At 37.7% G+C, this 27,577-nt stretch overlaps 1 protein-coding gene across 1 annotated transcript in view; it reads right to left on the bottom strand.

Annotated features, from left to right (window-relative positions):
* The window catches only part of RP1 (RP1 axonemal microtubule associated), a 181,291-nt gene that overhangs the window by 70,202 nt on the left and 83,512 nt on the right, over nt 1-27,577 (bottom strand). The window contains 7 exon segments of the mRNA XM_065629346.1: nt 1,151-1,370; nt 7,539-7,708; nt 15,053-15,085; nt 15,237-15,292; nt 17,529-17,610; nt 20,738-20,816; nt 21,477-21,631. Coding sequence (XP_065485418.1) covers nt 1,151-1,370; nt 7,539-7,708; nt 15,053-15,085; nt 15,237-15,292; nt 17,529-17,610; nt 20,738-20,816; nt 21,477-21,631 — 795 coding nt within the window.

Genomic DNA, 27,577 nt, shown 5'->3' with positions numbered 1-27,577 from the left:
CTCAATTAAGATTTTCCAACATTTTCCTTATAAATTCAAAGGAAATTGGACTTCGACAATTTAGACTTATGCAGCTTAGAGTTACTAATATCTAGATAAATTCTGCCCAATTCTATTTTACTGTGCAAGATCTGGAAAATAAGAACTCATCCGAGTCATTCAGGTACTGTTATAAACTGAATTATCTTTGCAGTAGATAATAACTATCACAGGTCAAAGAATAAGACACTATGTAAAGTTTATGCAAATTAGAATAGCAGAGATATGTAGCATAGCATCTGGATGCATGACATGACATATAAGCATAAAAATTTAAAAAATGCACTTATTAATTTAAGGTGCATGACAAAAACTATAAACTTTTTGTATCTGTAGTGCTCCTGTATAAATGCACTTCTACACTGTCAGATTGGATTTTCTTCCACAGATCATTAAATTACGTATGTGTTCATACTTATGCAAAAAGAATAACCAAATTTTTTCAAATGTAATTTTTTAATGTACAGTCCTTCTGAGTTAACATTTAACTATCATAATGCTACAGTTTCTTTTAAGGTCACGAATAGGTTTGAGGTATTCAGGGACTAGAACTCCTGGAACTTTCGTTTAGAAAGTCTCTAATTATTTTTATCTCATGTGTAAATGCTAACTTTTCTGAACAAATGTGGTATCTCTATAGGTCTTCAAATTCCAAGCAAATCTCTGAATGTACTCTGAAACTTTCAGCATGTCAAAAAATACTCCTTAGGGAAAAGAGTCAAATAAAAAATTTTGTACAATGAGGCTTACTTCTGATATTTGTGTTAGTAACTAAAGCTATTATAACCTAAGTACTTCAATAGTAAGTCTACCACAAATCATTTCAATAGCTTTGAACATGCACTTTATCTTTGAAAAGTATAGTTATATTGTTCAGTTTTGCACACTTAGAACCATACAGAAGATTAAGCAACTGTGAAACTCAATATGCGACTTAACTGGAAACTTAAAATTATTAAGTGGTCAGCATTTTTGTAGCGCATTTATGAAGACAGTTGCAATAGATCTACTGAATACATCAAATTCAGACAAAGTGTTATAGTGTATCTGTGGCATTGATTTATTTTCAAGATGTTAGTTTACATTGTTTATATCTTCTCAGTGTTTTCACCTGGTAAAGTTTTCTGGTCCTCATTGACTGCGGGGAATTCTTTCACCAGCTCCTTGTCTTCTCTGTTAAGTGAGAGCCAGCAGTTACAGTCAAAGTTCAGCTCTTGTTTTGTATGTAGCTCTTCTAAGCAAAAAGACTTCAAATGCCAACCCTCAAAGCCTGTTACATCATCACAGCTGACCCGAATCTTGTATACATCTCCCAGATCTCTAGTCTCAACCTGCAACAAATTTAATGAGGAAGAGCATACTGTCAGGGCTGGTTCACTTACAGAGATTTTCCCAAATCTCTGTTAAGAATTCCTAAACTTAACATTAACCAATGGAAAAGCTGAATTGGAGGCTGGGTTAAGTGGGATGAGAGAATCAGTCCTTTTTTTCATGGTATGATCGTGGGTGAGACTGGCTCCTTTATTTTCCTCTGTTCCCTTGTAAGTATTGTAAGCATGATACTCTACCATTGGGGTAATAAAGGTTAAAACTAGTAACATCTGTGCATTTAAGCTGTTTAGAAAAAAGGTAACATGTGGAGCTTTGACCCTACTTGATAAAGAGAGCATTAACTTACAATTAAATGTTCTGATATCAGCAGTCAAGTGAGGTATTAAAATTAATGACAATTTCTATGAGCCTAGAAAGTTTTAACTGAATTCTTATTTGCAAAATTATTAGATTTAGAACATGAAATTACTTTATAACCACTTATTTGAAAAAGAGAAGGGATATTTCTGCATAAAAGTAAATAATGATTGTTACATAAATAACAGTAGCACAACACAGCCCTATTCCCATACTACATATGAGAAATTCCACAGCTGGTGGGTGATTGCAGGCTTCTGTGAAATCTGGTTAGACCATCCAACCTAGGGCTGTAGGAACTGGGGTAATCAAACTGCATCAAGTGCTAATGATCTGCGTGACATTAACCACTGCACAATAAGTCTTCTGAGCACCTGCAAGTGGAGTGCTGCAGCTTTTCACTGGACAACTGCAAGAAAGACAGGGTGGGAAGTGATTTTTGACTGAAATAGAAGACAACGGTATTCTTTTGCAATGGTAACAGCTATTTTTAAGAAGGAACAAAATAGAAAAAGTTGCCAGTGACCTTGTTCTTCTCTCATATTGCTTTTTTTTTTTTTTTCCAGACCAGTGACAACATAAGCTTTGGTGACTGTTGCCAGGAAATAAATCTTTCGTGCACCCAGTGGCATCATAGTAAGATACTGAAGTTAGTCTTACACAATCACGCTCTGGGATCACCAGCAGACTGGCTCCTAAGACAGAGTACAGGCTCCTTACAGATTAATTTATTCTACTTCTCAACAGAGCTCTGCACCTGACAACCTTTCACTGCTGACCTAGCTTGCCCAAAGCCAGTTCATGTGCCTTTGCACAGTGGAGATATACCTGTAGGGAAGCATCAGCTACCTTATTCTTATTCAGAAAGAACCTTGTAAAAAGCGTGTTTTTATCATTTTGGGACAGAGTTGGCTATCCACATTAATAAATGTTATGCAGATAAGAAATAGTAAATCATCATAGTATGAAGAGGAACATCTAATTAAGAAAATAGCAACCTGACAAAATAATTTTGCAGGAGCTTGAATTGTTTATTATGTAGAACTTATGAAAAGAAGCTTATGGTAGGAAGGAATTGCACATGATGACTTAAAAGATTCCTCCCAGTCTGAATTTCTTAAGCTAAGTGTCATAAGGGGTTGCCTTGCCACTCCTACAAAATTTCAGGATTCAAGGCATTACTCTCTAAGAACCAGGGAAGAAAACCCTCCCACTGTATCTATAACAACCCCAAGGCTGGAGGAAATCCCTCAGCTCCTGAACTGTAGCTCCACAGTACCCAGAACAGACACACAGCAGGAGCTTTACACTGGAAAGGACACCAGACTCGTCCTCTCTCTAAGCCTAACCTGCCCTGCTTGCCTGGATGCCATTGTGCATACAGAGCTTAAGGATGTCCCAGACCACAATGCAAATGTGAGGGAGGTTATGCCTCTTGGTTCTACCATGTACTCACAGATTCCTGACTTGGTCTCCACCATTGCACTATGAAAAGGGAAATACATAGGCAGAATTTCATATCGAGAGTTTTTCATTCATGTATGCATCATTAGCTATGGTGGGCTAACTGGTCTAATTAATCCTAAAGTATGCATTTGTCTCTTGTTAAACTTAACAGGAATTATTTGGGTTCATTGAGAGAAGAGCACAGAGGTTCTTCATCCATCTAAACTATGGTTCCTTCACAGGCAAGAAAATCATTGCTGCTTGTCTTTCAGAACCAGACTACTGACTTATAAAATTATTGCCTGCAGGTTTTCTTTCTTGTAGATGGACCTCATGACTGTATTACACAGCTACTCTAAATGCCATGCATGACTTATTCCTTAAAGCCCTGTGGTTTGGAGTTGCAACATTACAGAATTTGGTTGCTTCTATATGACAGGGCAAGCCATACCTCAAATTTGCAGTTCTCCGGGCTTCTAAATTGTCATGAAGACATGTATTATAATCGTTGTAGGAAATGCATGAATGGGATATATAGGAAAATAATTTCAGAACACTGGAAAGACTATTTAAAAGCTGCTATTTCCCTTTTGTTTCTAGAATCACAATTTCAACAAATTCTGTAACTGCCTTTGAACCAGCAAGCACTAGTAATCAAATTGTCCATGATCCATTGAACTAAGCAACACCACCTATTTTCAATTCAGTGTATTAGATATTTTCGCCCTTTTAATGGATTTGATTTATTTTTTCCCATAGTTCTGGCCATTATTATCCTTTCTGTTCAGTTCCATCAGTAACAGAGCATTGCCACTATATAATTCTTGTAATCCTTTTCTGAGCAATTTAATATGATCAGCTTCCCTTGGAATATGATATCCTATCTTTGATCCTGTAATTGGCTTTTCCCTCAATCAATGCCTATTAATTGATGCAACATAACCTTCAAAGCAGAGACAGATGAATAATCCATCACAAAGTATATCTCCTGTAAATATCCTGGTTTCAAGTTTGTAGAATGTTTGCAAGAGGACACCTTACCTTGTTTTTTATTGATTATTATAAGTTCCTAATTAATTTTTCCATATTTGTTTCTTCTGAACAGTGTTAGGTAATATTCAGTACTTGAAATCTCAGCTAAGTAAGATGTGATTTATCATATACTAAATAACACAATAGTCTTTCCATTACATAATTGAAGGAGCATAGCTTTTATAATCAAGAGGATACCCTTGCAAAGCCACTGGGGTTTTGAAGCTCTCAGGGACAGGTAACCGAAGAAGATGATTAGACAACTTAATATTTTAAATCTTTTCCTTTTTGACTCACACAGGGCTTCTCCAAAGACATAACACCTGATGTAATTAAAGCTTTGTAAAATTTACTGTTTGGGTGCACATTTAAATTAAATTCTTTATCTCTTCTCTGTTAAAGAAAAAAAAGTGCATAAATTATTCCAATTATAAAGTGTGTGGTCAAAGCATCCTAAAATTCAGCTAAACAGCTTTCTGTCACGAACTCCAAAAATCCTGCTATTTGTTTCTGGAGCACCATCTCATGCTGCGGAAAACACATGGAGTATTGCATTATGTGATTTAAAATTTCCTGTCACCCTCACAGTCCTTAATACAAAATACATTCTGTATTTGTTGTGTATTTATGAACAGTCCTACTTGCAGAGCAATATTGCTCATTTTATACTACCTTTGCTTGTTTTGGAGGGTAGTTTTAGGGATCCCAATCTCATGATCTGTCAGTTGATGTATCTTTGCATTTTATGATTCTCTGGATAATAGAATGTGCACAATACACCAGGACTCTCCAAAGGCATGCTCTGACAAGCTTACTCTGTAAGGAACCAAGAAACACCGACGACTGGGAGAAAATATATATACTTTACAAATTTAGTCATTCCATGTGAGACTAACAACTGATTCCTATCATCACCAGAATATCAAGGAAAAAATTATTCTACTGCACTATCAGTTTACTTTCGTTTTCCTGATTTCTTTTCAGTGTGTTTGCTCATTGGGAATGGCATTGTTTCTTGCCGTGTTAGGAATCCCAGCAGATTCAATAACATTTACATATTCACCTTTTTCTCAATTTATTTATTAGAACCAAGGTGTTCTGATAAAATATATTCTTATTTAAGCAGTCCACTCGCTGTACTACAGATACCTGAGACCACTGAAATCCAACAACTGTACCTGATAGTATCTGCTATTTTATCTCTTTTAACAATTTATTCTTTATGCTTCTTATGTGCAATTAAACTACACCTGTTCTTTCATAGGAGTTGGTTAGAAATATTTTGAATTAAATAATCATTCTGAATACGATACACATCTGTGCATATATTTGTGTGAGAGCACCTGGAAAATCAGGAATTTACATGCCTTCCTATCCTCAGTGTGCAGTAAATGTATCTCTGAGATCAAAATTAAGCTTACTGTTTCAAGATAATGTGAGCTACTCATAGCACATAACCCGTCTTTTTTTACCGCACTATATTACTAAGGACATTTGTCTAGGACAAGGATCTTGGGGTGGGTTGAAAGTTCATTTATCCCTGCTTGTTGGAAAGCTGAATTCACAGCTTGTCCTCCTTGTGATACCAAGCTCATACCTCTAGCCTGCTGCTACAGTGGGAGAACATGAGCAAAGCTTCTGCATTCTTCTGAATAGAGCCTTAGTAAGAATAAAGAAAGGGAGAGTTAAAAGGGACTGGGCTTATCAGCTAAACCACCTAGAGAAGATATGAAATTATTTGTGGAGATATCTGTGAGTCATCATATGCTCCTTTACATCAGACCCTCTATTCTGATTTCCTTAGAGTGCCACAAAAACTGTAAAACACTGTAAGCAATATGGCAAAGAGACAAAAATTCATGGACGGTAAAAAATGCTCAAATAGTATTAACTTTTTCATATAAAACAACAAAACCAAGGATACAAACAGTTAAGGGGAAAATATAGGCACTAAACCAAAGCCTGTCTAAGTATGAAGAAGCATTTAGAAAGCCATTGGAGCGGAAGCCCAGTATGATGGATATGGTGCTATGGTACCTAGGGTAGTAGACTATGAGGGACAACCATGACTGACTCCTAAAATATTAATTTCTCCTAGCATGATACTCAGCCATTGAAATTGGGCAATCTTAACAAGGAATACGTGCTGTTTGGGAAATTACCGACAAGTTGGATGTAGCAGAGATCTGCTTTAGGGAATGATGCTTCCCAAAATTCAGCCAGCTGGTGTGGTTGCTCCATACATAGATTCCTTCTCTGTTGACCTCTTCAGTTTATGTCGAATGCTTAGGAAGCTCCTTTTATTGCACAGTGTGCTCCCTGTCTGTTTTCTGATAAGCAGCTGCTTTCTTGTCTTATACAAGTGCCATTTATCTTTTCATTTACTCCCTGTAAAGTTCCTAAATTGCTTTAGCTTGTTATTTAAATTAAAAATTCAGCCTGGATCAGGTCATTATGATGAAGCTCTGACAACATTTTCTAAATGTAGTTTTACCATTGTTTCCAGAGTGTTTATCGCAGCTATTGAAAAGTATTTCTCAGCCTTATAAAGCTGCCTTGAATTGTAAGCTATTTCTCTCATCTCGCTGGCTAGAAGCTGCACTTCATGCCAATGAACAGAATTTGCAGTGACTTAGCCTAGAAAGCCAGGACAGAATCTGAACATTAAAAAGATGCCTCAGATGAATCCTCTCAAAGCAGCAGGATGCGGGTCAGGTGTACAGGTAGTCAGGACTGTGTTAGAGCTGATTTTAATACCGGCCATGTATATGCTATTGCTTCGGGCTTCATCACACTTGGATATGTGTGAATGCATTCTCCTGTGATTTATGATTATCCAGAAAAAATCCTCTGCCTGCTGGCTTGAGAGACAGAACTATTTTGGGGGAGAGGGGAGACTGCTTCAGACAGACTGAAATAAAGGAAAGAAAACCCACTTATGTCCTCTGGGAATACTGTCCAATCCTTCATCTTCTGCATTCTCAAATAATTGTATATTGCCTTTTGTATAAATTGCAACTCAGGAATATTTAGAGAATTGGAAAAAATGCAAAACAAGCTGATGAATGGAATAAATTACACAAAAGGGACCATTTCTCTCTATGATACATACACTTGAAGGCAGTGAAAATTCAAAGAGAATGCTGCAGCTGGTTGTAGTAGAACAGAACTACCAGCAGAAGATGATCCAAGAACTAAAGTTACATAATTCCATCTTTGTAAATAAATATGTTATTTGTACCAGCCAAACTAACATTCCCTATATATATATCTTTTGGCTAGAAAGGAATGTGATGGTAAGGTCTGTATAGTACTGTATATTTATGACTCACAATGAATTCATCTGTTGCTCTGGGTAGAAAGCATACATATCTTGTGTTTTGTGAAGAAAGCAGAAGCTCATCACTTTTGCCCTTTGAGCCGTAAATCACAAGGGTCCTTTTGCACTCTTGTGGCTCCGGAGAATCTCCCTCTGTTTTAACCTGCACTCTCCACTGTTGTGCTAAAAAAAATAAAAACATCACATTTTTAGTATCAATGGCAAGATGTAAGGGATGTTTCTGTTATTATTGCAACAAAGAATTTAAACACTACTATGTATTTAGATCACATTTTATTAAAATAAGCAGACGTTCCTTCTATTGAAGATAATTTTAACTTACATAAGACTTTATAAATGCAAGGGAACAGTTGTATCCAAAATTTAGAGAATTGAAAACAGCTATTTGCACTGACTGGTCTGGCTGAGATGGAGTTAATTTTCCCCACAGCAGCCTGGACAGTGCTGTGCTTTGTATCAGTAGCTAGAACAGTGCTGATAACACAGCAGTGTTTTGGCTGCTGCTCAGCAGTGCTCACACAGCATCAAGGCTGCCTCTCCAACATTTCCCCCACACCAGTAGGCTGAGGGGGGACAAGATCTTGGGAGGGGACATAGCCAGGACAGCTGACTCAAACTGACCAAAGGGATATTCCATACCATATGACATCTGTCCAGCAATAAAATTACAACTGGTGGTTATCACCCTCCCAGAAGGAACTTGGCTATGGTATCCACCCAGCACAAAGTTGTGTCCTCTGCACTTGCCAGGAAGAATGTAGCAACCCAGGCAGAAACATGCAGCCATCCAGGTCTCAGGCTGCAGAGACTGCCAGATCCTTTTACTGGTATCAGATGGCAGCAGTGAGAACAGCTGTGTGAGATGTGACCGGGTGGACAATCTGCTCAGCCTGGTGGCAGAGCTAAGAGAGGAAGTAGAAAGGTTAAGAAGCATCAGGGAATCTGAGAAGGAGACGGGTGGAACCATGCTCTGGCCTCCCTGAGACAGGAACAGGAACGACCACCAAAAAAACCAGGATCAAGTGGGTGCTGTATCCTCCTCCCACCAGACTGAAGGCAGGTGAATGGAAGCAAATCCACACATCAGGCAAAACCCCCTCTTGCCCACCTCACTCTACTAGGTGCCTCTGTACAACAGGTATGAGGCTCTGGATGTGGAAAGCCAGTCAATGGCTGAGAAGGATGAAGGTCTCTCCACACCAGATATGCTGACAGGGTGAGAAAGGCATATCCTCTGTATTACAACCACCTCTACGAGGAAGAAAAGATGTGTTATAGTTGTAGGTGACTGCCTTCTAAGGGGAACAGAAGGTTCAGTACATCGGACAGACCCTCCTCTTAGGGAAGTCTGCTGCCCTCCTGGGGCCTGGGTTAAGGACATCTCTGGGAAACTTCTTAGTCTGGTATGGCCCTCAGACTACTACGCATTACTGGTCTTCCATGTGGGTGGCAATGAAGCAGAGACTCATAATCCAAGGGTGATCAAAAGAGATTTCAGGACCTTGGGATTGTTGTTAAGGGTATTGGAAGCACAGGTTATTTTCTCCTCTCTCCTTCCAGTTGCAGGTAGCAAAATTAGAAGAAACAGACATGCAGTCTATCAATACATGGCTCCATGGCTGGTGTCACAACCACCATTTCGAGTTTTTTTATAATGGGATGGCCTACACAGCACCAGGTTTGCTGATGTCAGATCGGATTAATCTTTCTCAAAGGGGGAAAAGGGTCTTTGCTCATGAGCTAGCAAGGCTCATTGACAGAGCTTTAAAGTAGACATAATGTGGGAGGAGGATGACAGCAGGCTTGCCTATGACAAGCTGTGGGATGAGATGCCAAGGTTAGAGGGGTGGGATGCTAGTGAAGACCCTCAGCTGGTGTCCCTGAGAAGTGTTGGCCACACTGGAATACACTTGAAGTCTTATGGAGATGACCCAGGGGCTCCTGAGGTAATAGAAGCCAGCAGGAAAACACCAGCAAAACACTTCAAAAGAATTAAGGAGTGTTCCTCTAAGAAGTTGGCACAACTGACAGCCCAGCTGAAGTGCCTCTATACCAATGCAAGCAGCATGGGCAACAAACAGGAGTTGGAAGCCACCATGCTTCTAGAAAGCTACAACCTAGTGGCCATCACTGAAACTTGGTGGGATGGATCCCATGACTGGAGCTCAGTTATCAAAGGCTACAGGCTGTTCAGAAGGGACAGGCAAGGAAGGAAAGGGTGGAGGGGTTGCTCTCTACATCAAGAGATGGATAGAGTGTGAAGAGCTGTCACTGAAGAATAGCCACAAGCAGGTTGAAAGCTTGTGGGTAAGAATCAGAGGCCAAGGCAACAAAGGAAACCTAGTGGTTGGTGTCTACTACAGGCTGCCCGATCAAGGGTAGACTATTGAGGAAGCCTTCTTAGTCCAGCTACAGGAGGCATTGCACTCACAGGCTCTTGGACATGAAGTGAAAGCATGATCTGTTTTTCTTGATTTATGATTTTTCCCCTACTTTCACATTATTTTCTTCAGCTAATTCTGCTTTCCCCCTTGTTATAGAAGTTTTTTCTGCATTACATCTGACTGTTCCCTGACTTTTCTGGGGTCAGCTACAAAACAGCAGGCAAATATGCATCTCACAGTCAGTCTGCTGAGTAACATGCTAGCTGAAAGGATCCTTCCATCTGAACTCTTTCTGAGGTCATTTACAGGAATGAGTCAGATGTAGTATGTGGAAGATCCACACTTTGCCTAATGAGGAACTTATGTTGTTTGATATATGTGCCAGCCTTGAATTTTATCTCCTTCTGCCAGGTTGGCATCTGGTACCCTTCAGGGTGTCACACTTGGTGAAGTCAAGCATCGTTTGAACTTCTGCTGTTCCTGAGCACTCCAAGGGCTTACGAGCAGCTTAAAATTTTTACAAAGACTTCCAATGTAGCCTTGAATCTCTTATCCTCTCCAGCCATGCCCCATTTTGAAGGCTGTCCCAGGAACACAGCATAAGGGAAATTAAGATAATTTTGCACTACTGTGTTTCCCAGGTGAGCTTTTTTTTTTCTTTCTATGAATCTCTCTGCTTCAGGAGAAAGCAAGCCCCAAACTAAGAGAAAGCATGGATGCCTAACTGGCCTTTCCTTGCTCAAAAAGACAGCATGTTTAGAGAGGGTATTCCAGGCAAGGGGATTTATTTAATTAACATCCATGATTGTGTTTTTACTTATTTCAAAAGAAATGCTAAGACACCGGTTGGGAGTTTTCCAGGACATAAATCAGTGGTTAACAGATTTAAGGCCTCTTAGAATCTGTTGCTGTTTGTTCTCCAACATTTACTTTCAATGTTTCTACGATTTGGTAACTGAGCTAAACCTGACTGACTGCATTTTCTGTCAGTTCAGCAAATTCATTTAACCTGCTCATGCCAGAATAAGAAGAAAATGTTTTATCTAATATTATATTCACTTAGACAGCTACTTGGTAAGGATGGCTATACAAGACAGGGGACTGATGCCAAATACCAAATGCCAAACTGCCAAATGCCAAATACCATTGTGTTCAATGATTTCTACATCTCTTTTCAGAATTTTCTGAAGTACTCAGTGAGTTCTGAAAATCAGATAGCTGGGCTTGAGTAGGTCATCTTTTGTGTTTCACACGAGTAGCCACATTAAAAAAAAAAGACTTTTCCCCTGATACTACTGAACTGCATTGGCTTCTTTTCAGAGTGACTAGTGTGTTAGTGTAGTATTGTACTTTTAGCTTATGTATAAAAGTATAGTCATTTTCTTTGAGATATCAGTATAATGACTGCTAAAATGAATTGTGGGGCAAATAGAGACTTCTGTGAAAAAAAATCTCAGGATTCTTTCTTCTCTAAAATCATATAGCCAAGGATCTGATTTCACATGGCAGGGGTGTATCTAGGGATACGTTAGAAGCAGAGGCCCTTTTCCTTCCAGAAAGTCTTTAGACCATTAGTTTGGAACCTGAAAGATGCTTGCAGCAAAACTATGAAAATCAAACCTGCAATGACTTCTGCACATAGCAAACTGGGCAAGGTAAAACATAAAGTCAACATTTTGTAATATAATCCAGAAAAGTGAAAAAGGAAAGCTTTTTTCTATTTTTAAAATATGAACAATTTATATGTTTTTAGAGGATTGCCACTACTGTTTTTACAATACAGGGTGTTTCAAAAAGGTAGGCCAAACATGTTACAGTTACACAAACATGTACAAATGGTTTAATGAGTTATCAAGTTTTAGTAACCCTTTTATAAATGCTCCATGCTCCCTCCACCTGCTGTACAGACTATAAGAGCTTTATTCATGGGCAGTTTGTGGTTGCAGAGATACAGTGATTTCAAATTGGGTCCATCTTTTTGAAACACCCTGTACATTATTCCATTTGGTTTTTTACTCTGATGGTTTTTGGTCTTAAGACCTAGAATGGCATTTGCATTTTGCTAGATGTAGAAGCAGGTTTCTTACCTCCCAGACATTGTAGAAAGTTTTGTTGCCTTGTGGCAAGGTGATCAGTCTGCTTATTTTATTTTCTTAGGAAATGCAGACTCCACATGGCAATATATACTGTCATTGTTTTCTAGAAGCAAGACCAGTCCATTTACAGTTTGGGAATTCTGAGATTATTCTTACCCCATTAGCAAATACTGGCAAGGTAGGGAATAATTTAAAAACCAAAAAAAACATGAGAGAATTTACTGTGTATTTTCTCTTTACTTATGAATTTTCTATATCCCTTGCACAACACAAGAGTCAACTTGGAAACAGCCATTAGCTGAACTCTGTTCATCAATGTTGAACCATATTTTGTGGACCGCCCACAAAAGCCCACAATAACACAGAGCACCCTACAGGAAACACATTATGAGAACCCAGCTCCTTTTAACTGACTGCAGCACGGACAATGTTGGAATATCGTATGTCTTGTCTCCTTGCTTTGAGATAAAATCTTTTACTATGTGCTATTATGATACTCCATCCATTTTGAGGGAGAAAAGAGAACATGGAAGGTGAAAGTAGTAAAATTTGCCTGCAATGTAGGAAACACTGAGAAGGATTTAAAGTCCCATTCTTCCTCAAAACAACTTAATCATTTGAGAGCTGAGAAGAGCTATCCACCTTACCTACCAAGGCAATCCCTTTTGTCTTTTTCTCTTGCATCAAATATACAAGGTGAAATCAAGAGAATACAAATAAATCTGTTCCTATGCTTGTTTTGCCAGAGCACCTCCATAATCTACAGATGTACAAAGGTTGCTGGGAAAACTTGATTTGTACATTCTGCATTTTGGCAGTGTTCACAGGGATCTGGAATTTATGCTTCATTAAATCGGACATAATGCCAACCTTGCTGAAGAAAGACTGAGAACCCTCAAGTAAACTTCTTAGTAATGATGACTTTCAAACTCTCTTCCTCGGCTAAGTGGTTGAACAGCTTACTATAAAAGCTTTATCCAAAAAGAACGAGATTTCTGACCTGTGGAGTGACTTACTGTTTTGTTTTGTAACCTTTATTACAGACCTTACCTAAGCATATTGATCTTATTCTGAAAATCACCAAACAACACTGAATTAACCCAATCAACTTTTTAATGACTTTTCCTGAAGCCCATTTGCAGAGTGCAGCTCATATAGAACATGACTGCATTACTGCATAAAACATTGTCTCCCTAACATCATCACTGCTTCTTGCCTTTTATTCAGTAAATGTTTGTTGTATGAAAAGTTTTCAATTCCACTGTGAGTGGGACTGCTTATCACTACTATCTGCTCTACCATGTGAAATCTTCACTGCTACAGCTGCTGGAAGCATTTAAGGCAATTACTTTTTCTTCCAAGACTGCATCTCCTGAATTTTCCCTTATCAGCTCTTACCCTGGTACCGTGTTGTGATGGACTGACACAGAACCGAGTACAGGACACCTTTCCAAACCTCTTGTGAGTGTTACTCTTCTATAAAGCTGAATCTTTTCACATGCAAGGTTTATGAGATAACCACTATGACAATACAAATTAAACTGTGAACAATCCTGAGGCCAGTCCTGCTCATCATCTTTTTTACATAAGGCATAAAAGCATGATCTCTCACCTATCTCAGCTCCTCACTGGAATGAACCACTGGGTAAAGAAAAGAGCAATTCAAGCTAAGCTGATGCATAGATAATTGGCAACATAGTTCCTAAAAATGTTCTTCTCCTTTATACCTTCATTATTCAGAACCTCTGACCTCAGCCTAAGAAATCAGCACACACTCTTTGGGTTCTCCTGGACATCTTGGCAGCGTGACATTTCAAAAACTGATTAAGACTTTCTCCTCATAATCAATATAGGATGTCTAACTGCTCTTGACATGCACAAGCTCTCAGCAGCCTGTGCATCTGTGCCTGCTTATTATAGCACAAGAATGAAATTGCACTGGAAAAAAATTTAGATTAGTAGTGAAATATAGCCTGTCTTCTGAACATAAGGTGAAATAGATGCTATGGATGCATCTCTGAACTGTGCATTTAACAGAATCCAGAATCCAATTCCAAGTCACTCTTGTGAAAATCAAATCAAGAAAGCTTTTACTTACCTGAGTTAATCATTCTCCTCTTGTCAAAGTTATGTTGCCATGGAACAATAAAGCTTTTGGCTAAACTGTTTGATTGAATGCGAATGATTTAATTTTCACCGAAACTGGAAATAGATCGATAGATCAGGACTCATCCTACAGAAGGTAAGTCACTGTTTCCAGAGCCAATGTAAATGTAACTTTTTTAACTTCAGTTTCTCCCGTACAGTTCTCAGGCACAGTTGCACAGAATACCCATTTACAGTTAAATAGTCTTAAACATACTTGTGTCAGTCTGTTTCTCTTTTCTGGTTGAGGAGAAGCACAGAGATGGCATCTCAAATTTCAAACACTTGGAAGGCACTAACATTTATCCAGTGGTGTCTTTGTAGGTATAAAAATAGACAACTGTGTTTGTAGTTTTTTATTAAAATCTTTTTACTAATTCAAGCAGATTCAGTTAACTGAGTGGCATATACTTGTAGCTTCACTAACTGATTTGGAGTTTAGGCCTGTATTATTTCTGGCTACTTTGGAAATACCCTGATGGATTTTGACCTGAAAATGCTTCCACTGACACTTCGTAATACATTTTTCAATTTGATGATGTTTGCTGGGGAAACTGCCCCAATGTATGAAATGACAGTGACATTGGGATAAACAAAACAACACTTGAATCTCTTCTCAGAGGAATTTTTGGCTGATTTCAGGACAGAATAGTAGGAATATGAAGAAAATCAAAAATGGTTTATGAGCAGCATGTTTTTCCCAATTACTTATAAAGGCCTACTCCTTTCTGTAGACCACCGCCAGTCGTTTTGTCTCCATTTTCTCTCATAGTTGACAGTTTACATATATGATGAGGTCACTTGCTCACGTGTGTCTCTTAACACTGATTTGCAGATTAAATTCAAACAGCAAAACCAATGTTGAAGTAAACAGCTCCTACCTTTAAGGAATGTCTTATTTGAATTGTCATCCTCTATGAAGATTAAAAAAAAAACGTGAACAAGATTTATTATCACTTTTCTTCTTCAGTTACAGTCCTATTCAAAAGGGGTCTTCAGTAATAACTAGGCATTAAGTATCTATTCTGTTGTTATAAACCAAATATTCTTTACCATAATACTTACTGTTGGCAGTTAACTCCCTTTCAGTTTTCCCATCTTCTTGATTTTCGTCTAACCATCTTTCATTGCAAAAACATAAATAATAAGATTAATAAGAATTATCAGTACGTTACAAGTAATCTGACAATTACCTTCTGTCTCCAACAGTATTTTAAAATATTTTTAATCAAATTATGCCTTGAAACTACTTCCTAGACCAAATTTTCTTTTATGTATTCATCATAGTTAGCTGTTTTCATATTAGGAGAATTTGGTTCACTCTCCTTTAGGCAAACAGGAATTTTCACAGTACCTATATGAAGTACTATAGTACTATATGAAGTACATTATATGAAACAGTAAGTATTTACAGGATCAGAGACTCAGCTGTATATTTGGGGGAATTACATAACATGCAGTAACTAGTTACATTCATTGTGCTTAAAATGATACATAACCCCTGCAGGTCTGGCAGTTTCTAAAGCTTCCGTAGATCTGCAGCAATGAACTTCTCCTTCTACTTTCCTTTTTTTTTATATACTGATGAATTTATCAATCTTTCCTGCAATATACTTTTACTACAAACACACATACCTACTCCTTCAGTTGATCCCCCTTGTTGATATAATAACATTTCACAGCCTTTAACAATCTCACTTATTTAAAAATAAATAAAAAGGTGCTCACTATCAGCTTCTATTCTATTGGCTCCATGTTGATATTGCATTTGTTTAAACCTGAGGGTCCATGATATATTTTGCTTCTTCCATATAACAAAACTCTATGAATAAATCTCTTATGCATGAAGTCTAAACTCCACTGTATTTCAACTATTGTTGCAATAAATAGTTTTATTAACTCTTGTAATCTATCTCCTTATTACCTCCTAAGAAACAAAAGATCACTAGCAGTTTCTAAAAATAGAATGTAAATTTTGACACATTTCAGCACACCTACACCCCAGGCAAAACATGACAGGACTCCTCTAATTCTATATATAATGTCTTTAACCTTCTTCTAAGAATCTCATTATTTTTTTTGACAAGGCAGTTTTTTAAAGAGCCCAAATGTCTTCATTCAGCATCACTAACTTTAGAGAAGTCTCATAAAATCTCCTTGTAATTAAAGAAAAAAATGTCTAATTTATCTGCTCTTCCAATAACCGTCTTTAATGCACACCAAACCAATTAAAAAGCCTAACAACCAAAAAAGAAAACTAAACCAAAAACCTGCTCACCAGAATAATATCTCTGAGAGGAATAAATAATTCTTAGCTAGACATTTCCAGGAACCTTGCAAACCAAAACCTTGCTTTTTGGTAAACAGGTAAGATTCGTAGAGGAGGAGAGATGTCTTTACCGAACCCCTAAAGATATGCAAGACTTTAAGGTACAGTTCCCAAAATAACATGGAAAGTATTTCAGCCATGTAACCCAAACTCATAAATTCTGGAAACCACATGCTACATAGTATAATTAGCTGGCTCTAAATTATAATTATTCAAATCATTTCTATTGCATTAAATATATTAATAAAGAAATTACACACACAAATCCTTTCATCTATTGGCTTATTTTATGTTTTTTGGTATGGTTTGGGGATTTTGTTTGTTTGTTTGTTTGTTTTGTTGTTTTGTGGGTTTTTGGTCTTGTTTGGTTGCTTGGTTTGGTTTGGTTTTTTCTTTTATAGCCATATGATTCAATTGAATGACTGCTAAAAGTTCAGGTTGCAATCGCCTCAGGTAATAAAAGAAATTGGAAAAATAGGCTGCTTAGTATAATAATTGTTAGAACTGAGAGCATCAAGCATTTTCCAATTTTCCCCATGGCAGCAAAAGTCTAGACCTAGTAAGACAGACAAGTAGAGATTTACTAAATGAAAGGAAACATTGCGGCTCTCCTCTAGGAGAAAAGTTAAAGGTCTTTCCAGAGATTTCCACGGGGTATATAAGATTTCAGTGACTGAGAAAGTGACCAAAATCTGTACAGTTAGATCTTTACACGTAATACTTTTTAAAAGATTGAGAACTGAAAGCTTATTTATTTTCGTGTGGTCTCTTTATAATTTAGATAAAACAAAGATCAATGCATCTTTTCTCCTATTAACACTTGGTTTGGGGCACTAGGTTATGACTCCCTCCTATATCAGTACAGCAACTTTGTTCTTTGTCTTCAACAGCAAAATTTTGCATCCCTTGTATGTTGAAAAACTTGGCCATTGCTCATATATCTAGTTTGTGTGCATGTGCTTGTTCTGCAGTTTTTTCCTTAGGTTGCCAGCAGTGTAACAAATTCTTCTCCTCCATGAATGGCATACCTATTACAAGGAAATACAACCTCCTGCGATTCCTTTCCTTCTTTATGTTTGATGACAATCTTATCCAGGAACCATCCATCGCCTGTGTTGAAATGACAAAAGTTTATCATGTGAAATAATGCATTCCTTGGGAATACATTTAAAGAAAAAAGCCCAGGCTATCTTTTTTTTTTTTTTTCCCCAGCAGAAACACAGATCATATTAAGACAGAGCTCAGCTAAATAGATAACATATGTTAACAGAGTGAAAGCTTTATTATTCTGCATCTCTTGCAAGAGGTACAATGTTAATTCTTTTCTGCCTTGCTCTGTTTTAATTTTAAGAGGGGTGGGATTTTTTTTCCTTGGAGATAAGTCTATGCATACATCTGTGAACTGCCAACACTATTCACATCCCAGCCTACATCTTTTGATTCCTTGTGATCAGGCACAAGGATGTTGGTACAAATCTGCTTACACATTCAACTGAGATCTGTGTGAAAGCTGGAAATTTTGGTCTTCTGTAAGTGAAGTTGTTATTGCATATGTAAAACTATTAAGTAACAAATCATTAAGACTACCACTCTTCATTTGCAAATGGAGTGGAGTTGCAGCCTTGGAATGGCTCTGTATGTCTAGGTGTCAGTAAATGGGAAAATTGAAGATTCAAGGATCCAGGGCCAGTGACTGGATAGACTGAGTGTCTAAGTCCAGCTACTAGGGGACTTATACATCAGTATATGTATGTATATATTTGCCATTGATGACCTGTCATTCTGATCAGCTGGAGAGGGTAACAAGTTAAGGCCATTGGTGGTGTTTGTGTGACTGCTGAGTTCCTGTCTGTGCTGATTGGTGTGGCCAGCCATATGCATACACATGTGTTTTATAAATGTGTTTGTGTGTGTGCCTACTGGGAACACAAACTCAGGCTTGCTACTAGTGGGACTGGCAGGTATGAAGCTGTGTAGCCTCACGTCTGTCGGGCTTCTGAATTTGTCCTCTCCCTAACAGCGGTGACTGTCACATCCATGCTGATCTCTTAGATCACTTCCAATAACCATCCCAGTGTCTACTACAGTTCTCCTGTGAAGACCTTTTCAAATCTCCCGTTCTCACTGTGTCTGCACCACTCACAACTTGTCATACCACTGGCAAGGTTTTGCCTGACTCATACCATTATTATCAGCACATTGTAGCAAAACAGCACGAGGGGTGTTTTGGTCAGAAGCAGACAACTGCCCTATTTATTCTCATGGTCTGCTGTCCTGGCTGCATCTGAGCCTGCAGGCCCCCAGAAGGCAGCAGTCTCTGTCCCATAGGGAGGGCTCGCCCAGACAGCGCATGGAGCAGAATGGCATTTCCACTTCAAGACTTATGGCCCAGGGCACGTTAGGACACTCTGCAAGCTGCTTCTGTCACCCTTCTATACCTCAGATGCTCTTTCATTGGAAGGAGACTCCAGGCCTGGCCAAGATTCACCAGCCATCAGGCAAGTCACTTTGAAACAGGCCAAAAAAGATGAAAGGTGCTGCTTGTGTAAATGTACAGGTATACATAGAAGGTTTCTATGGAAGAGAAGGTTTTTTCAGCAGATAAGACACACTATCTAGTGATTCAAACCTAACTAATGCCAAAACCCTGCTGTCTAGGACAAAATTCCTTTTCTTTCCTCATTCAGAGTGGCTGTAGGAGAAGATCTATGCCCTGCAGTCTAGAAGCCCCAAAGAAAGCATATGTTCCATGATCATTTCAACACAGTCTTAAATTAAGATTAAAGACCTTCTGCCCTACCACTCAGGCAAGTGATATGATTAAATGGCAGCCCCACCTCTAAAGGAACCCTCTTTCCCCCTTCTCAGCCTCCAAAAGATTTGCTCTCTAGTCGTCCTCTCTTCTGACCCACCATCCTTTTCCAGCTCTCAGCCCCCCTGGTCACCTCAGGCCAGGCTTATCTGGGGCTAGTTTTGGATACAATTCATAAGAGGTCTGTGAGATCCGTCTGTGCTGAGTACAATAAACAATCATCTCAATTACCAAGGCATATATTTTTTTTTTTATACACAGAATTCATTCCACTGTCTTGTTTAGACAATCCTCCAAAAACACAGATTTTGGACTTCATTGCCAAAGAACAGCTTAGGACAGCTCAGTCTGGTTACAGATTTGTGATGCTGATTCTGTGATATGGCTGTGCTGCCCACTTAAGGAGAGATGAGAGAAGAGAGCATAGTCTGGTGTCCTGGAGACAGAGTGAAGGTAGGCTTCATCACACTGCCTTCTGTGTTGTGTCTTGGCCTACTAGGAGGTGAAACTCTCGGATATAAATCATCCATATTGCTGAAGGCAGCAAACTCTAGAGAACTGCAAAGATACATCCCATACCAAGGCTCCACTAATAAGCCCACTTCTGTAATGGCCAGAAGTCTGCTCAGAGCCTTGGACAGTATGGGTAGTCATCAAGATGGGTGTTGCTTGACCCCGTTTCAGAACAGAGTAGGGTAAAAGAGCTTTTCTCACTTAGTATCAGTGTGGTTCTGAACTCCTTTAAAAACCCTTCTCTTCACTTGGCTTCTTCACAGACACTAATCTGCAAACATCTTTGCAGTTTTTATATCTTCAGTGCTTTTAAATGCTAGCCTTCTCTTCATTGACATCATTCCAGAGATGCACAGCTCAAGGGCATGTATCTCATCACAAAATTATCCCTTTTTTTTCTGAAAAACCTACAAGATGAATGCAATGTTGCTCTCTGGAGCAGCTCCACATTGACTTTCACAGATTAAAGAAATAACCAAATCTTCTACTGCTGTCCAAAGCAGCAAGGACATTATGCTATAGGTACTCAAAATTTGTTTGGTTATAAAGCAGGTGTTGCATATCTTTTAATTCTATTCTGGCCGGTCTTCACTCTTTGTCTAATTAAGGATTATTTTACCTGTGTAAGCAACGCATCTGTGAGTTTTCTATATGCAAATAAATAGTGCTTTCTTATAAATAAAATTGCAAACAAAGAGTGGAATGACAGTATTTGAGAATAAATTCATGTCCTTTTTGCTCTCTATTACCACTGGTTTTGACCACCCCATCACAGTGACCAGTCTGTGGGAAGACTTTTTATCACTGTAAGACCTTCTGTCACTTTTTGTGTGAAGGATGCAATATAAATAAAGGGCATTTTCTTTAAAAAGGACTTGAAAACAGATTGGTCTGTAGGAAGTTAAATCCTACCTGGACCAGCTCCATCATGGCTAATCAGAACTTTCTCCAAGTCTCCCAGTGAGACAGCCTTTATGCAGAAAATATCCATCTGTGGAACCATACAAGGAAAATGATAAAGGTCTTGAATATAGCTATTGCTTTGACTATAACCATGCAGAATAATTTATTTTTTTTCTCCTCCTTCGTTTTTTTTATTTTTTCAGAATGAATATATGTGTCTTATATTGGTTCTGGCGAGTCAGCAAGGATCTTTTAAAGTTTTCTTAAGTGAGTAACACTTTAAAATTACTCCACAGAGTAATTGGATTCCTTTGGCATGATACATGGATCCATCGCAAAGAATTATTAGGTCACCTCTGGACTATGTTTTCTACCCCTACCTTCTTCATCAAGACTGGAAAACATACTTCAGAATAAGGATTTAGAACCTGAGTCTAAAATTCACAGTGATCTGTTCAGGAGAGCAAAAATTTTAATATTACCATTTTTATCTGTATCTGTAATATAAATAACCAAGAGTATTCAAATTCTACTATGCAATGCTCTCAGTAAATGGCTGATCCATCAGATAAAAGTGGTACATACGATGTAATTCTGTAAGTAATTTTGAATGAAGAAAATATATGAGAAAATGGCAAACTGCTTGAATAAAACTTGTAAATAAAAAGATATTTACACTTTTTAAAGAAACAGTTTGCTAGCCATAATTTACTCTTGCTGATCAGAAGTAGCACTGTTTTTACTTCACCTGTCCATGTCGAAATTTTACATTATTATTCTTAGACTGATGGAGCTTCCTTTTGCCAGCGTCTCCTCTTGTCCCAATGAGGTTGATGTAAACATTAGCATCTGTCTCAGCACCAAGTTTAGTACCCGTATATACATGGATCTCATACACCAACACTGGAAGAAGAAAAAGCTTGAGCTTATTCTCGCAGTTTGCACATGATTCAGAAACTCTCCCATCAACTTTTTCCCAGAAGACTGGACTGACTTTCCAGTTTGGAAGTAGAAATGGCTACCCATGCATTTATCCCTTCCAGGTTCAGATCTTGTAATTCTCTGCACAAAAATATAGAAATACCAAGCTTAAAAATACACATTATGCTGAGTATTGCTGTGCATTGCTCAGCAAAGCAGCCCACCAAGCAAGTGTTCCCTAGTGCTCCATTTTCTTCTCTCACTCCCTGTTGAGTATTCACGATTTCAGGACCTAATTTGTGAAGTCTTTCTTGGCAAGTTATCTGGAGACCACCTAACTGAGCCCAGTCATGGTCTCAAACAATAGCTATATTTCACTGGTACCAAGGATTTTTCAACCTCCAGATTTGCGCAAAACATAATTTTCTGGGTGAGTAACCTTCATTTCATCTTGAAAGGAGAAAGAATGGCAATCATGAGTCCTAGCGTTTTTAGATTTTCACCTCACATACAATGGTGGCCAAGTGGATGAATGGGCTCCCTTATCTATAAAAAGTGTACACTCAACTTGGTTTTGAAGATTTCAACATTTATCACTAGTGAATGTTAACACTTTTCAAAAAGCTCTCAGTTAAAATACATTTACAACTTTTTAATGTCTCTCCTCCTAGTCTCAACTGAAATCTTACAGACAAAAAATATATATGCTTATCTTAAAGAATTCTGGAATATAATTCAGAGTTACTGTGTAAAAATATTTTGCATCACTTTAGTATTATTTTAATAATTATCTGGATATCATAGAATCATAGAATACCAGGGTGGAAGGAACCACAAGGATCATCCGGTCCAGCATTTCTTGGCAAAAGCAAATGCAAATTTATTTTAAGAAACGCTTTTTTCAGTAATCACATACTATTATATTTAATTTCAGTTTTTCTTATTATGACTTTAAAAAAAAATTCCTGTTTACATCTTAAAGGAAATTTTTCCATGCAGTGTTTCTATTCTAATCACAGCTGGCCATTTCTGCTGCTATGTAATACATCACGGAGGAGATTACTGTTTCACTAATGGGTAATTTTAATAGTTCTTGGGAGTGAAGAAAGGTAGCAGAAGCCCTAACAAACACAATTGAATGCTACTTTTAAGAAGAAACTATGACGAAAAAAGAAACTTATTAAAAATGCTTGAAACTGGACAATATTCTACAAAAACTAATTAAAGTACTGTTACTCTTATACCACCAAATAGATAGCAGAACTTGACATTTCCTTAAATTTTTGGTTCACTGGACCCCTAGGCATCTTAAAAACTCAAATCATGTCAACCACAATCACTGAAGAATAGTTATTTCTCATTCCCAGGGGAGAAGCTAAACAAGTGTTAAAATAATACTGAAAATTCTTAGGGGGAAAAAATAACCCCGCATATTTTGAAAGATAGTAAGGAAATGTTAATGGATAGAATGCATGCTTAGCCAAATTAGAATATTTATTTTAATCTGTAAAAAACTATCCTAAACTGGTAGAGACAGTGTCATCAACTCTTTATCACTGTTACAACTGTGACTCAAAATAGGACTGGTCTCCCTTGATCAGTTTTATTATTTTCTGTAACTCCAAGCATTCACTGCAGCTCTCACATACATGCATTAGTGCACTGACATTTAGCCTGTGACATAAACTTGATCTCAGTAATACATAAAAATCTTCAAAAATTTGGCAGAGCCTTATAAAAACTAGTGTCAAGGTTCTTAATATCAAAAAAATCGTATATACCACAAGTGGTAGATATGGGTGGCAAGTAACAAAGATAAATGGATCTGATAATTAGCATAAGTACATTGTATATCCAAACGACATTTTATATCATAACTCTTAGTATAAACACAATTGTTAGCAACACGAGAATATAAGACAACAAGAAACTGTTGAAAGGACAGAGGATAAGGGGTGAAAAGGAAATATGCAACACAGCAAAGAGACACACTGATCATGAAGGGGCAAATTCTTCTGAGTGCGGAAAGAGAGAAGTCACATTTCCAAAAGAAAACCTAACAACTATGTTTATCTGTGACCAGCCATTTGAATAATGGAGCTGGACTACCCATGGAGCAACACACTGGGGACTAGTAAAAGCAGAGAAATATCAACAAGAAATCTTGTCCATGCTTTTGTATTCTTTCTTACATCCCCAGTTTTGAAAAAGCAAAACATCTGTGGGAGATAAGGAAAGAATATAGACTGTTTATGTTATGACTTTGTACACAAAGATTTGTATCTGTATTACTTACACCAACAAGTAATTTTCATGATCAAAACTGGAAAATTTAAGTAACTATAAACACAATTTTAAAGCATATTCAAGGTTTGGGTTGGAGGGTTTTTTGGTGGGTTTTTTTTGTTTGTTTTTTGTTTTAAGAAGCCCTTTAACAACAGATGATTATAAGAAGAAAATACCAACAAGTTCTTTCATTTCTGGAGGGAGACCAAATAAATGGATTAAGTACAGGACACACCAGAACAGAATCAGAGATAAGTATAACACAACACAAAGATATTGAGAGATAAATAAATGACAGTTCCTTTTGTAGCACTGTGCATCTCTGTGGTAACCACAGAGATGATAATGATCTAATCGAATAGCGCTTTCTATTGCTATAAGGCTTAATAAATCAGTCTGAAGTAGAAACTATGCACGTGTTGAAATGTGAAGAACTGGAAAATATTTTCCATAGCTCCTTGTGTCTATACATCTCTCACCATCCGGAAAATGTTAGGACTAGTGTTTATTTAGGCTACACAATCTGCACTATATAGAAAGGAATCTTCTTAACAAAAAGACCAGTTTGTGCTTTAAATTTTTAGACAAATTAACAATACAGGCTGCAATATTAGGATAATATTAACAAATAGAATGTTCGTTTCCCTTGAGTATATGCTGCAATGCATTTTTTAAGAAAAACACAAAAAATGAAGCAAATTAAAATATTCTCCTAAACACACTGTACATGTCTACTTAGAACATGACGTTGCGGAGAAATTCTTTGACATTCATGCAAGCATTCACTAAATGGATGGTGGATGTTAAGCCTTTTCTGTGCCAATGGAAACCCAGGTGCATACCACCTTGAGCGGATGCAATTTTTTCAAATTTTATCAGGCAGTTCCTCTAGATTGCCGAGCAGCTGCAAAATGTGCTAGTGTAAATGGCTCCTGAGCTACAGATTGCTTAAATATAAGAACAAGAAGGATGATGCCACTCTGTAACAGACAAGACAAGGTGTACCAGTAGCCTGATGAGCACAGGGGACAGAGACAACCAAATCTGGAGAATGACCCTACCAGTAGAATGTACTGCTGAGACAGCAAGACTCACCATATGTGAAATTTGCCTGTTTGTAGCTTTCTATATATTGTTCACAAAACACAGGTTTTTTGTGTATAGAGTAGAATAAGAAAACCCTAGAAAATGTGTTATGTTCAGTCTCTGTGACTCGGGTTTAATTTCCTTTGAGAAACTGACCTACTCTAAGGTCCCCACTGCTGCCACATCTGAAGCAGACGCCTGCTTCACTGCAATAAGAAAGAGCCATCCCAAAACTCTGAGACATAGAACTCTGTGGCCCAATCCTCTATTCCATAGTAGCAATTTCATTTTACTATTTGCTACTGATGTAGTGAAACTACACCAGCTGAAAACTGGCATGACAAAGCAGAGAAGTAGGCCCATAGGCAAAAAGGGAAAGAAAAAGTTGAAAATTATATTGTAAAACAAACCACTGAAGAGAAGGTCGAGATTATTGTTTCAGCATTATGAGGGACCTGTTAGCCTCACAGCTAGGCATCTGTCTAATGTGGGGCACATCAAAGTAATAGAAGAAATTTCTTTAAAACACAATAACTTTGATAAAGGATATAAAAGGATTAATTAATACAGAATGGCAGGAAAAAGTCTCAGCTAGTACTCACTAAAAAAGAAAATGACCTTTCAGAAAATGATTGAGATCTTCAAATTGCTAACAGAGTAACTTTAGATGAGCTCTGTAATCAAACAGAAAACTCTGGGACTTGAACGCATGGATGAAACAGTTGAAAAAAGGGAAGTTAAATGTTTTCAGGCAGAGATGAGGATCTTCTAAAAGGCTCCATGAAAGACAGACATTAAAGTAGTATAATATGTTTAAAAAATGGTATATCAAAATATATTAAATCTATCAAAAGTAGTATAGGAGTCACTGAGCAGTCAAGTGTACAAGTATCAAATTTATACTTGCTCAGTCCATAAAAATGCTACTACTGCTACCTCTTGAGAAGTTATCATGAGACTTCAGGGGGTTTTTTAAAGTCCCAACTCCAGCTACTGGCATCTATTGATAACATGAGAACATGAACTACCTAGAATTAAGGTGAGAGAGAAAAGAAGTTTTGTTACTCTGGTTATGAAGAAAATGTGAACTAATGGCATACTAAGGACAACAGAATATGAGTTAGAGAACCCTTCTTTTCCAAACTTGTTATTCTTGGCACCTGAATCAGCATTTCCAAAATAGAAGGTTGGTATATTCCTGATGACTCATCAATGGTAAGAGTTAGTTTGACCCTAGGCTGCAAGCACAGCATATAATTCTCATTTTCTTCTGAAGGAGTAATGTACAGAAAACAGTGACTTATGACATTTTCCTTTGGAAAATATAAACAGTGAACAAACATCACAGGTTGCTTTGCATTAAAGATCAAGTTAATATTTTTATATGTTTTCAGAGAATAAGAAAATAAACCTAATAGGATTAAAGACAAGTTTAATGGTGCGAATAAGAAAATGAAAGTTTTCACTGCCGAAATATTGGTCTTTTTCTGCTGACTTAGTATAAGCTACTGTCCCATTGTTAGTTCTTTTCAAAGTAATTCTACTAAAAAGAAAGTACAGTCATTATTTTAGAATTTCAGTTAAGAGCAGATAAATTCAAGACAAATGTACCTATTACTTATTGATCAATGTACATTGGATAAGCTTCTTCCACATTACATCTGTCTGAGCCTAATGACACTGGTGTGCTTACAACAACACATTAGTTTGAATGAGGAAATTGAATCCCCTGGTTGGCCCTCCTTCTTTCTGGTATGCAGCATGGAGTGGTTTTAGAGAAAAAAAAAATATTTTCTGATAAAATTAAACCAGAGGATACGTTCCAGGAAAACAATTATGATCTTGCCACAAATTGGCAGTCAGTCTGTGGGAACAGGCTAGAAAAGCCCAGAGTAACTTCCCCTCAAATGCACATCAGGAGGACATTGGACCCTCAGCTCACTGGGTTTTTAGCACCAGCTGCTTCACTGTGCAAATCCAATCCCATCAGGCCACTAGTGCAAAGAGACAAATTGGCCAGAAACATGAAATGTAGAAAGATGGTAGATGATACACAACATTAAAATTGTCAAACTCTTTCTAGTCAGTCTTTCTTTAATGATGGCAATCCAAGATACTAGTACAGTATTACATAGTATTGCTCCTGGTTCTGCTTTTTTTCTGTGTGATGTGCCCATTTGAATGAAATGGTCATTTTGGCTTAAGTTGTTAAACAGCAAGATTAAATCTTTGTCATGTGGTTTTATCACTTGGTATTTACTTCCCAGTTTGCACAAATAGTATTTGGCATTTTGCGATGACAGAAAGGTAAAGATACAGATCAGTGCAGCACTGAGGCTAAAAGGGAACAATTTCTTAATGGCTGATAACAGTTAAGAGGCACTATCTTCCTCAGAAGTGGTGCATATATTATTTGAGAAGATGTGAATACAAAAAAACTATCAGGTGAAGGCATATCAGTCAGAACTGCAGTTCTCAGGCTTTCAAATCTCCACTTCCATTTACTCCTGATATTTGGAGCAATATTCTAAAACATATATGGAAGTACTCTTCAGA

Source organism: Caloenas nicobarica, chromosome 2, assembly GCF_036013445.1.
Source record: "Caloenas nicobarica isolate bCalNic1 chromosome 2, bCalNic1.hap1, whole genome shotgun sequence".
In the NCBI taxonomy this organism is placed as follows: Eukaryota; Metazoa; Chordata; class Aves; order Columbiformes; family Columbidae; genus Caloenas; species Caloenas nicobarica.
The sequence above is the reverse complement of the archived record's forward strand: the minus strand, read 5'-3'. Positions and strand labels throughout refer to the sequence as shown.